A 13695-nucleotide genomic window follows, 5' to 3' on the forward strand; every position below is an offset into this window, starting at 1 on the left:
CCCCTTCTCACATAATAGCTTTCTTGTTCAATACTGCCCTCTATATGCAAACTTTTTTCACATATCACTAGCCTTGAAACATCCACCTACCCCATGGATCAAGCTGGATCCACGCAAGATCAATGTCCAGGACCCACCACATGGAGATGAAACACAGTGGAGACAGTGCAATGGTTGACAACAAAATCCCTGTTTTGAAAAGCAGGCTGCCCCTAATTTATTCAGTCAAAAGAATGGCAGGGATGAGCAGCAATCCCCATCTGCTTTACCCATGAAAATTCATGGGTTAGTAGAGTCTGGAACAGGCATTTTGTTGAAGCAAAACACTATGAGGAAATCCTACTAGCAGTCTCGTGGAACACCCCATTTCAACAGTGAGAGTTATTGGCCATGGGTATACATCAAGATTGATGGGATCAGCATCTACTTGAAGACAGCTTTCACATGATGTCCTATACAACCCTTGCCACACTACTCCATACAACATTATACTCTCAGGCCCAACCCCACTCAGGTAAAGTGCCTGGAATAGCAGGGTGAAACCCGTAGAAAATCATCACCTGGATAGAAGCTGGAGCATGTGGATTCTTCACATGATGCAAAAAAAAAAGACTCTGATGGAGGCACGGAAAGGTCCGTCTGCACTCCCACTGTAGCAGTGGCATGTATTCGAGATGGAGTAGAGGACAATAACTTCCGAGCCTCAGGGGAAGAAATGTTAATAATTTTTAAAAGTTGTACCTCTTTCTTCTCCACCCATTTAAGGCAAGAATGATAGTAAGAGGGGTGTGTGAACCACTACAATTAACGTAGTGTGGGTCCAGTTTGCACTCATAGGCATCTTTGCCACCACAATGAGCACATGTTACAGAACCACGACAAGATGCCTTCAAATGACCGAACCGCTGACACTGGAAACATCTGTGAGGGTTGGGAATATATGGCTGTACCTTACAGTTCAGATATCCTGCCTTGACAGAGGCAGGTGGATGTTGCGGTGTAAATGTCAAAATAAGAACATTGGTAGGCAGCATAATTCCTTCCTTACAAGTAGAGATACATTGAACTGCAGAAACTCCTTGGCTGGAGAAACCAGCGAGGATTTTTGACTCAGAGATGTTCTTCAAATTCCTCTCATCAATAACTCCTTGTGAGGAATTCAAAGTAGCATGTGGAGTAACCTCAATGGGTATATCCCCAATGGCCTTTGAGCTCATTGTGTTTTAGTGTAGATGTTCCCACCAAGATGTCTCCAGAATGTAGCTTCTTAACTGACTTTGGAGAGCCAGCAAGCCCCCTCTAATTCCTTCTGAATACAAAAGGAAGATATCTGCCCTAAAGGTTTGTCTGACAAGGAATGTAAGATTAAAAAATGAGGTATAGGTTCAGAATGGGTTGAAGATTGTTGGTCAGAGTCTTCATGACATGCTCATTTACCAATTAGCTGTTTTTTTAGTATTTTATTTTTCTGAGGATTTGAGGGATCCATAATGAAAAGAGAAAGATTCAGTGCCAACTGACCCCACCCACCATGGGGTTCTATGAGGGGACACACTACAATGCCAAACAAGGTCACTGCAGCAACACCAGGTTTCGTGAGCACTATACCCAAACAACAGCATTAGACACAATGTTCACAACACCTGTTGAGAATGCCCAACACTGGTACTCAGTTGACCCTAGCCCAACAGGACCACCGACTGACCCTGGGGGGGCCACCTGTCAACAGGAATTCAAGGCCAAAGTGGTATGTTGCAGTGCCCCAGACACCACTCAACCACCAAGGTCCTCTCCTCCACTTCACAGGTCACCACACATGGGTGGATATTCAGATCCCAGAGGAGGTAAACTGAAAATACACAACTTTTCCTGGGAGGTTCCCTCACCATATACAAGAATCCACCTCGGGGGTCATGATGAAGACATTCCAGTCAAGTCACCAGACACTGTGTCTATGGATTTCAGAGACTCTGGGATGTTGAAGCAGGCTTAGGGAGACTGTCAACCTTGTACACTATTTGAAGTATACAAAGCACACAGGGAGAAATTTGTGCTTTGGATAGGACAGCCATACAAGAGTTTTTTTACAATAAAACTATACTACAGTGCTGTTGAAAAGATGCAAGGTCCATCAGATAGAAAATGATGATATTGACTATAACAATGCAGTGAGGCTTCAAAATTGTTTTTATATAATATACTCAATCTCTATAGAAGCGTATCAATAAGTGTAATCTCACGAACATTATCTTAATTGAACTGCAAAATACAATGTGCATTTGTGCAATATCTGTAGAATGAGTAAAAATGTAACTCTTTCACTACCAGATTTATGAATAAGTAAAGGTGCTAAAGTTATTAAATGAAAACCTTTAGTATTTCATTATTTATCTGAAATTTGAAACTGGCAAACTCTGGGAAGTCTAAGGGGCAGTATGCTTTCTTCATAGTGGACAGAATTCCAAGCTTAATGGCAGTACTCTAAAGGAGGACATATATGTACTCATAGCAGTGACTTTAAAATAACCAAATAGGAATATTGTCTTTATATTAGAAAACTATTACATATTAAAGTATGTATAATTCTCTTATTATACTCTTTTTTTTTTTAGTCATAACTTACTCTTGAAGAGTCGGTTTGGATATGATATCAGGGGATGTGGTGGTGGTCATGGAATTGTCTGTATAATTTTTCTCCCAATCATAGGGATCACTGTTTCTCACGCCTCTACGTTTCATGGATCTTTCAAAGAGCCCAGCCAGCATGGTATAATCTGGACGTTGGTAATAGTCCAGGTTCACTATGTGGTCCAGAAACTGGCAAAAATCTGATGGCAAGTGTTTTAGAAGTAATCTATGGTCATATTTTTCTTTCATCACGCCAACCTGAAAGAGAGATACAAACTGAAGATGAAAGATTTTGTAATTCTTTCAAAATACTGTTATAAAAGAGAATATATAAGTACAGTTTTATCATTTATCCCACCTTAATCACCTTAGGAAATATAAATTCTAGCAGAGTAGGAGTCATCTTCAGCTAAGACAGTTTCATTTTTCTAACAGGATGGTTGGCCTTTGGAATGGGTTGCCTTTGGATGTTGTAGAGGCAGAAAATTTAAATGAGTTTAAGTAAAAGCTTGATAACTATATCAATGATAAGGACTGGCTTAAAATTTTTTTCTTTATTTATTTTTATTTAGTTAAGAGGATGGAACAGCCAAGATGGACCAATAGGTCCCATGTTGTCCCAAAACGTTATGTATTTACTATGCAGGAGTCTAGAGTCAAGTCAGATACATTTATACATTTCAGTGTGAATTTCTCTAGTTGCATTATATAACCTAATATCACTAAAGAAATGAAGTTTTCTAACTTACCTCCTCCTTATCTTTAATTTTTCTCCAAGGTAGTTGTCCATTCACAAATTCAACTAGCATATAAAATAATGACCACAAATCATCATGACGACCCATTTCCTGTCAAAGGAAAGACCTAACAGTATTAACAGAGAAGAAAAGAAACTACAGTAAAAATAATTAAAATTCAAACATCTAAAACTAAATGGGGTTTTAGAGTATTTACAAGATTCAGGAGTTCTCAACCATAAGTTGTAATTTTGACTAAGTTAAAATAACACAAATACAACATCAACACTTGTGTGTAATCTTTTAACATACAATCATGTTTAGTGATATTTGTGATTCTTGAAGCATGTCACAATAGACTTGTTGAAATAAAAGTCTGAAGATTACCCAGATGTTACTTAAGTATATATGTAAACATATTACATCATTAACCTGACTTAGATTGTTATTATATTATATTTAAAACTAGCTGGAGTACCTATCCCCTGGACATAAGTTATGTAAAATCATGACTGATGAAAGGTTATCTTAGAACAGGTAAATAAAAACTGCAAAACACAAAATGTGAAACTGCATGTTTACACTTATCTCTGCATGGACCCAACAAACATTCAAGCTAAATATTGTGAAGATCCACCAATAGGGGGTGAAGTAGTGGTGAAAAATGCAAAAATGGGCATAAAAACCAGAAAACACAACACTGAAATTTTTTATGTACTCCTCATAGATCCATTGAACCTCCATACCAATTTTGGTGAAGATCCATCCACACCCTGTGAAGTAGTTACATGGACAGACAATACTATTATATTAATATAGACATTACATGAAATAAAACAGAACAAAACAAAAGTATCAAGAAAACCTTAAAAACTTTCAGTAAACAAAATTTACTCATAAAAGAGAAGTAAAATGAATATAAGATAAGAAAAAGCAAGTGCAATAAAAAAAAAGACTCTTTATAGAATCAGGAAAATGCAATGTAAAAGAAAAAGAAATTCTTATATGGAAATGAGACAAAAATAAGTTTCAAAAATATAAAACATCAATTTCTTACTTTGTTTTTATGTGCATTGATAGAAGCATATCGAACAGTTCCTCTGAAGCCAGCTGCTACTCGAGGAGCACGCACCTCCCCAGATGCTGTTACATATTGTCTAGCCAATCCAAAATCTAACATGTAGACTTTTCGACAGGTCTGAGTTTGATGTCCCATTGCAAAGTTAGACTGTTGAATTGAATATACTTTAAATATTTGACTTACTTAAAACTACATACAAATAGCATGAAGAAAAAAGTAAAATTGGCCAACTCACAAGAGTTAAATAGATTGTTAACCCACGTTCTGAAAATATTGGACATTTAAGGTTACCTTTTCAGTTCAATGCTTGCTACTATCAGAAGTAATATTGTGAAATGTCATTTATTGTGAAACTATTTTTGGAATAAATATTTTATATTTCATAAATATATATAATGATAAGTGAAAATTACTACTTGAACTAGTTCCAAGCAAATTAAGAAGACAATTTGTTTAAATCATATTGCATTATAAGCACCAGTGATCACAACATAAGATACTACATTCCAGAAACTACTGAAAATCTGTTTTTTTACAAATATAAAAGTGCCATTGTTGTCTGAAAACTTAAATTTTAAGACTATAAAAATAGTTAGAAAAAGTAACACATAAGTTTCATCCTAATTTTTGCACATATAATGACAATCCAAATACATACTCAGAAAAACAAAGCAATATCAATGCTGAAACATCTGAAGTACGTACAGGTTTAATATCTCTGTGAAGAAATCCAACTTCATGAATACTTTCCATGGCTCTTAAAATTTGCACACCCAAACGAAGGGTGGTACTCAAACTGAAAGCTCCACGAGGCTGACTCCGTCTAAGTTCTGCCAAGTTTTTTCCTTGAAGCTGCATCACCACATAGTTGAAACGATCATTACGTCCACAACCAATGAATCTGCACACGTGATCTTTGCCTGTCATGTAAACCAACAATTAAGTATTTGAACTATCTAAACAATAGTATGTGTCCATTAGTTCAAAATGTGCATTCCTAATAACCATATTTACTAATATCAAAAGAAGTAAATTTAAGGTAATGGTTCACTTCTATAAGTATATTCAAATATTTTAGTTGTTCTGTAGTAAATTTCTGCTTTTTTGTTTTAAATGACATTTCTATAATTACCCTTTTAAAGTATATAATCCAGACTTTCATCTACATGAACACCAACACTATATAAATTTGCATTAATACTTTCATAACACATACTATCCACTGGCACATACAGAACCTGTAATTTGAAAAAAGTAATTTAACTATCATGCTGATTTTGTTCTTTATATGGTTGAGCACAGGTTCTGATTTTCACATACTGAATTAAAGTACTGACAACTGAGTGCAAACATTACAATAAATTTTAGTGTGAGAGTCATCTATTGAAGGACACATATGATGATGGAGATGAACCATCTAACACATTCAACTCACGAGTAGATGGTGGGGGGGGGGGGGGTCAGTTCCATATTTCAACAACAATTATCATTTGCAATAGCTTTGGTAAAATAGTTGGTCATAATGAAATTGGAGAGAAATAAAATTGAAATTATTAATAAATAACAGTAGCAGTAAAATGTAAATAGGTTATTCATATCAGATCACAATGCCAGTTGTTTTGGCCTGCTTGTTCCATGTGTTGCCTGTATATGCATATACACTCTCTTAAACAAGGTTAAAAACTACTTTTAGTGTTTGAACTATTGTAAAATTTAACATTAAAACATATAACTGTAACACAATCATGCTTTGCAGTTAAATTTCTTTTGCACAATACAGTGACCTAAAATAACTAAGGTTTAGATTTTTTCAACTTCATCCCCGATACTACATCTTGTTGTTACATACCTTTCTATGTATGAAACCTACATTAAGATATTGGTAATTCTGATACATTACAAGTTTAGTATGTACAGAGATTCAGAGAATGTAAAGTATTTTTAGCGCTGCTGGTTTGAAATAGCAATTTATTTTTGGCTCAGCTGATTCAAAAGTAATTTTCACAAGGGAAGTAGGTCAAATACTATTTTAATCAGAACAAATAGAATATACATTGAACCTTTGAAGAATATCCTACATAAAACGCTAGCCATTTAAAGCCCTTAAAACCCTCAGGGTCAAAAACTTCCCATTTTAGATAGTGAAATAGGTCAAGGTAGATGGATAAAATGTATACGTAAATTGAATGCCAACATATTCTTATGACACTGCTGTTCTTTCCGAGTTAAAGCTTAGTTAGTCTTCAAACACTACAGAGTTAGGCTTCTTTTATCTACATATTTTTTAATTTTTATACAAGCCATGTGTCTCTTTGTCTCAGGATATTGGATCTAGGCCAAAATGCATCAGTATACTAGTAGAAACTTAATCTAACCTCTTACTTTAAAACTTTTGTTCCAGACTGTCTCTCATCTAAATTTCCTGGTTTACAATGAAATAAAAGATTCTATACACTTTACAGTGAGAATTTCAAGCACTTCAAGGCATTTTTGGCATTTACAATTTAACTTTCATAAAAGCATAGAGTTGTTCTTCCAACATTTTAAATAAAATATTGTTTTATATCAACTGGAGAGAATATTTGATTGAATTTACAAAATTTTATCTTTTTTAGAGTACTGTACAGCATGTCTTTCTCCATAATATAATTTCTAAACACTTTTCTGCTTGCATGTTTTTTAAGATGATCAGGTATTTTTTGTTTTGAATTTTATTTATTTGCAAAATATTGGGTTTACCAAGTAACCTTATTTAAAAAAATACATAGCTAAGGAATTTCACTGTATGTAGGTAAAGAGGGTGGACTGTTATAGGATGAAAGGCACTTGTATTTTGATGTGGAGCTAAAGATGGTTCTACAGAACTTCTTAAAAAGGAGTATGGGACTAACAAGTCCCATCCTTCAGCAAATGGGGGCTTGCTAAGCAAAAACTATGATGAATCCATGCTTTGGGCAGACATAAATGCAAGAAAATAACATATTACAAAAGACAGTTTTGAAAAATTTAATTTCTGGAAATCCTCACATGGTAGGCAGATGGCTTAGTAAAAGAGCAATAATGTGGGTTGGCTAAGGATTATTTTGGAGAGGACAAAGAACAGGGATCTTTAAAGTGACTATTCATGTTTCTGTTGCCTATCATCAAAAAATATGGAAGTATTATAGTGACCTGACTTTGTGTAAGATGTGAACACTAAACAATCCAATGCACTCTACACACAAAACAATAAGTCATTCTTCAATGATAATGAATAACACAAAATTGATGTATTTCCTAACAAAGGTTTCATAAGCTGTATCATATCACCTTATCAATATTTGTTAAGTTATACAGCTAAAATGGAAGCCTTCAATAATACTTGAAACTGATATCAATATAAGTATTTGACATAATCTGAAGAATACCCGACATTAAATTGTGTACACAAATTATTTTTTTGGTGATGGTGTCTAATTTATAAAATAAGTTGCAAACAAAAATATATCCCTTTTAATAGACCCATCATTTTATTTTCTTTAATGAACAGATATTTCATATCAAACAATTTTTGTATAATTCAGTACAAAATATTTAGTGTGCTTTGATAAGTGTTCATTTATTTAAAGAACAAATTCCAACAGCTTGCTGTTTTGTGGAGTACTCTGAGTCAATATGATGAAGTTCTTTACATGTAACCAGAATATACTCAACTCTATATGACTGTAACCGTAGTACATTAATTTATTTGTGCACCTCATGGCCTTAAACATTTTTAAATGTTCATGAATGAGTAATATTGTTACTATTTAACTACAGTCAGTTGACAAACTATGGCTTGCATGCATTTTAGTTTGATAATTTTAATTTGTCACAGCTTTTTAGAATTTAACCTATAGTGACATATTCAAATTTTAGAGGTGAAAAATATTATTTTTTTTTACTGGTGGTATATCATTTCTAATAAAATAGAATTTGATTGAATTAAATATAAGAATTACAAATCAAAACCTCATTTCAATGTAAATTTCATGAAGTTAAAAAAGTGCCTTAGAACAGATAGCATGCCTGTGAAATACTGCCATGTTAGAAATTCAATGCAGTATTAATAGTAAAAAGAATTTACAAACTGTGTTAAATGTGTTCTTTAAAGAATCATATTCTGCTCCTTTACTGAAACTACACAATTAATTTGGCTCCTCTGCTAATTCCTATAGTACAAGAGAAATATTCTACAAAAAATCCTCTCTCTGTCTCATTGTATAATACAGGCAAACACAAAGCAAAACCTAAACTCTCAGCTTACACTTGAAAAGCTGTCTTTGTGCCAAAACAACAAGTACTACAGAAACTCTGGTTTCTTTATCTGGCAGTATCTCAACAGCCTTGAGGCTGACCTACAGCATGAACAGTTACACTAATGTGGGCTGAAGAGGGCTACATAAATACATCAAAGCTGTTCGTCACACTTATAGTTTTAGTAAAGTACATGGATGGATAACAGACACTAAAATATTCTTATACTGTAAACTAAGAAGTTGGATTTTAGCCAAGTTATAATGGCTACATGGTCATATCAGAAAGATCAAGTGCACATATAAAAAATCATGAAGCAGACAGGAAGTAAAAACTTTATTTTTAAAACAGGCAAGCTGTAGAATATTATTAGTGAAAGTAATTCAACATTATATAAGATTACCAATGAATTGGTCTTAAAATTACAAAATCTTCTCAGGAGACTCATTAAGTTTCAGAATCTATAAGAACATGTGTTTTAATAAAATATATGGTAATAACTTTTGCAGCTTAGGCTACTTGTAGAAAAAGGGTTAAAACTCAGTTATAGGTGACTCTTACCAATCAAGGACTCTTTCTATGCATGCATATCTTTCACTTTGTAATTAAAACTAAAACCCACATTTTTAAACTTTTACAGTACATATATGCATAAGTTAGTAAATTTATATGTATATACATTTGTATACACACACATAATACTTATGCAGCATTAGCTTTTACTTTTAAAAATTGGTGGGGGGCATTTCCTTTCACTTATGATTCTGTTTCATATATTGTGAATGTTCGTGACAGTGAGCAAACTCTTTAATCAAGCTTCAAGATAACTCTCCTTCTCATTCATATTACCTTCTGAAAACTTAGGTGTATTTTGGTGTTATTAACCAAAAGGGGCAAACTATTGTTATTTGCTAAATTGAGTATTCTGGAATTCATCTGTTAATTAGCACATATTGTATGACACAATAATAATGCCAGTTTATTCAGTAACCATAATATAATCTAACTTTACTTGAAATACGCTTGTTTCTAATACTACAAATTTCTTAGTTTATAAAGATAAAATGATACACTCTTACAGTACTCTCGTATTATATGAGGTTAACTTAGACATCATGAATCCATATTAAACTTACTTAATGCTCAGGAAGTATGTTGATATCATCAAAATCATGTGAAAAATTGATTATATACCACCTTGGACACTATTCATGTCATCAAACACATCTCTGTTTATAATACCAAATAAGCAATAATTGCATTTCACCTTGTATATCTTGTGAACTGAGAAAGTTAGTTGATAATACTGAAACAAAATGACACAATTGTATTTCACTTTGCACGTGTTGTGAGCTAGATACATGAAGAGTTTTACAAGGGTTATGTTAATTTGCATAATGTATTTGAATGCAGATTCAAACGTCCAATTTATTTTTACAATCATGTTTAACTTTTACAGTGTTAAAGTTAACAGTAACATACATAGTAATACATGAATAAGGATCAACTCTAAAAGAGGTGTTTCAGCATAAAAACAAACTGAGGTATGTCACATGTTCAGGAACACTACTAAGAAACGCTAGAATTAGAATGTAGAAAATTAAGAAACAAATATAATCACAATTTAAAAATGACTCTCAAGAGTTCTATAGTATTTTATGGGATTGTATCAATAATGTTCTAATAAGCACAAAAGTTCAACAGATTACTGTAATATTTGTTCTTCAAACAAAATGTAGGTATGCATCATTTTGACAACACAGAAAGTTCATTGTGTTCTTTTTTTTGTCAAGTTTTCATGTGGGGGAGTGTATTCATGTATAGGAAGTTATATTTAGCCTAGTTACAATGAACCCTGTGCTGATCAGACCAAGGCTAAGCTAGTAGGAAATGTTGGCTGTGGGCCAAACAAATTAAATTTCAAGTGGTGGCTTTAAGCTCAAGAGTGAGTTGTTTGACCAATATTGGAAAAACTGTATCCTTACTACTGAAATAACACAAAAGTTACACATTGTGCTAGGTTAAATTAAACTGAATATGTTTTAAAGTTTTAAACTCAAGAGATTTCATATTAATCTTTAACAGCATGAAAAATCTTTTCCTTGAAAACCACAGCTCACTTAAGAACAAGTAAACCAAGAGTTAAATGCTTAACATCAAATTAAGATTATTAATCCTGTGTTAAGAATTTTATCCAAGCTATATCAAGCATGAAAGGAGAAAGCCCTCAACTACTAAAAATTGACTTTTCTAGATAATGGGAAAATGTAGATTTGGTTCTTCAATAGTGGAATATAAAACAAAGTTAATAAATCATCAGTAACTAGGCTGAGAAGGATTAGCCATTTAACCAAGCAGGGAATCAGTCATCATACTCTTGAAAAATACCCAGTACACTTGTAATGATTGTCACATCATAAATTCAATCTTGGAATGAAGAGATCTACATAAGTATAATGAGCACAATTGTGTTTGTCACTCAAACCCAAATTTCAGTAAGAAGCTATATTTCAACCTTAAAGTGGCAATGACCTCTCAACAGCTGTATATTCTCATAAATCACTGTTCAGGATAGAATCAAATGCCAAAACTAAGCCCACTCACATGCCACTGTAATGTATAGTTGACTAATTTCTACTGTAAAATCTTAACATCAGTACTGACAACATTATCTATGTATGTTAAGAAATGCAAGAAAACTAAATTTTGTTCCTTCCATCTGATTGTCAAATACAGTTCTTTTCATAAAATTTCTTTTTAAAATGAAACAGATTGGAATATATTTTCTATCCAACAGACTCAGTAAGTGGTAAGCCTACTAAGTAGAGATCAGGAAACAAAGAACATTAAGATTTTGTTTCTATGCTTTGTTGATTTGCTAGTTTTCTAAGTCAAAAGTCAGTGCTTTTAACGAACACCCAATACTACTTCTAAATCTAACAGTCACATAAACATTTTTTTTTTTCTTTCTACGCTTTTAAAATAAATGTTTAAAATTGTTCTTCTGAATTGGCATTAAACATATGCATATGTAAGTTTACAAACAACTAGCCTAAAATGTGGGCAGAGCAGTATAATAATATCAAACTAACTTTACAATTAACAACCAAGTTCTTTTCATAAACTTTCTTTTTAAAATGAACCCTGATTGTCAAATACAGTTCTTTTCATAAAATTTCTTTTTAAAATGAAACAGATTGGAATATATTTTCAATCTAACAGACTCAGCAAGTAAAATTTGAATGAGTCAGTGATTTTGTTCATCATTGTTTGTTAGATTCTTACTGCTTGTCATTTTACAATTAAGTTTAGTCAAGAAATTTCAACAAACCTTGCTTTATTAACATAATGAATTAATATAATACAATGTTAATATATTTCTAAACTGAGTAATGGGTTGATAGGGTAAAACGAGATTTGTTTTGTGAAAATTACTAAGATTTTGTAAAAAAAAAAAAAAAAGAAGATTGAAAATAATATGTCAAAGCCTGGTATAAAACTACCATATAAATACATGCAGACAACTTGTATGTTATTAAACATTAAGGTACTGTAAAATAAAACTATTCCCAGGTTATTTTGTCAATAGTTTTTTTTATTTTTCAGATAACTTTGAGAGATAATTTTATGCTTAATGGGTCCATTTACTTCTTCATTCTTGGAAGTTTTTAGTTTTTAATAAACTAATTTATTGCAACTGCTAAGCAACAATACAATTTTCATTAGCTTGTCTCCACTGTGATATCTTTAGAAGCTAGCGGCACTTTGGGATTTTTTTTTATTTTTAAAAGTTCTATATAAATCAATCCTTATACTGGAGTTAAGCCAGTTTTTAACAGATAGAGATACCAGGGTGCTGGAATAACCTCTAAAGGGCTCTGCTGATATTCAAGTCTTGTATTTTTAGATGTAAAAACATCTGCCCCTAAAGATGATAGCTACACTGATTTCAAATTTGGTATGGCAAGTTCCGTAGCACAGGGCATAAAGAATCTCATGACTTTGTGACCTCATTAATTACAATAACTTCTTCATGAATATTTGCTTTTACATCTTACATTTTATAGAACTACATTTCTGGTTCAATGCCAACTTGATGGATGAAGGTAAACCTTTTCTCATTTAAAATACCATTGCTTGAAGCTAAGTTACACTACAGCAGTTTACTTGTGGTTCAAAATTATTTCACTGTGAGAAGTCTTTAGTGCTTGCTCACACACTGAACATATGTTCATCAATGATAAAAAGAGCAATCCAACAAAGATTAAATAAACATAGAAGCACATTAATCATAGCTAACAAACTGAACCAGACGAAGACAAGCAAAAATACGAAATTTACACGAATGTCAGAATAACCAGAGAGAAGCAAAAACTAATAACTTAAAACAATACTTAACAGAAATTAGCAATCTAAGAAAAAGACCAACAGAAACTTATAACTTCAACATTACTTAACAAGAATCAAATACCTAAAGAAGTTCAATAGAGACTAGTAACAAAAAATTACTTAACAAGAATTAGCAACACAAAAACCAACAGACTAGTAACTAAAAATTACTTAACAAGAATTAGCAACACAAAGACCAACAGACTAGTAACTAAAAATTACTTCAAAAGAATCAACAATACAAAGACCAACAGACTAGTAACTAAAAATTACTTTAAAAGAATCAACAATACAAAGACCAACAGACTAGTAACTAAAAATTACATTAAAAGAATCAACAATACAAAGACCAACAGACTAGTAACTAAAAATTACTTTAAAAGAATCAACAATACAAAGACCAACAGACTAGTAACTAAAAACTTGCTCAACAAGATTCAACAATAAGAAGACCAACAGACTAGTATCTGAAAATTACTTAACAAGAATCAACATTTAATTATATGCCCAAAGTATCACATCATTCATTTTGTGTGTGTTTGTGTGTGTATATATATATATATATATATATATATATATATATAC

The 13695-nt window shown here is 32.5% G+C and overlaps 1 protein-coding gene across 1 annotated transcript in view; it reads right to left on the bottom strand.

Annotated features, from left to right (window-relative positions):
• LOC106465326 (tau-tubulin kinase homolog Asator-like) overlaps positions 1-13695 on the bottom strand; it is a 33234-nt gene that overhangs the window by 7074 nt on the left and 12465 nt on the right. The window contains exons 4-7 of the mRNA XM_022393189.1: positions 5152-5366; positions 4423-4593; positions 3378-3476; positions 2624-2886 (exon numbers count right to left, since the gene is read on the bottom strand). Coding sequence (XP_022248897.1) covers positions 2624-2886; positions 3378-3476; positions 4423-4593; positions 5152-5366 — 748 coding nt within the window. The remainder of the gene's footprint in view (positions 1-2623; positions 2887-3377; positions 3477-4422; positions 4594-5151; positions 5367-13695) is intronic.

This window comes from Limulus polyphemus, unplaced genomic scaffold (assembly GCF_000517525.1).
Source record: "Limulus polyphemus unplaced genomic scaffold, Limulus_polyphemus-2.1.2 Scaffold1909, whole genome shotgun sequence".
Taxonomy (NCBI): domain Eukaryota; kingdom Metazoa; phylum Arthropoda; class Merostomata; order Xiphosura; family Limulidae; genus Limulus; species Limulus polyphemus.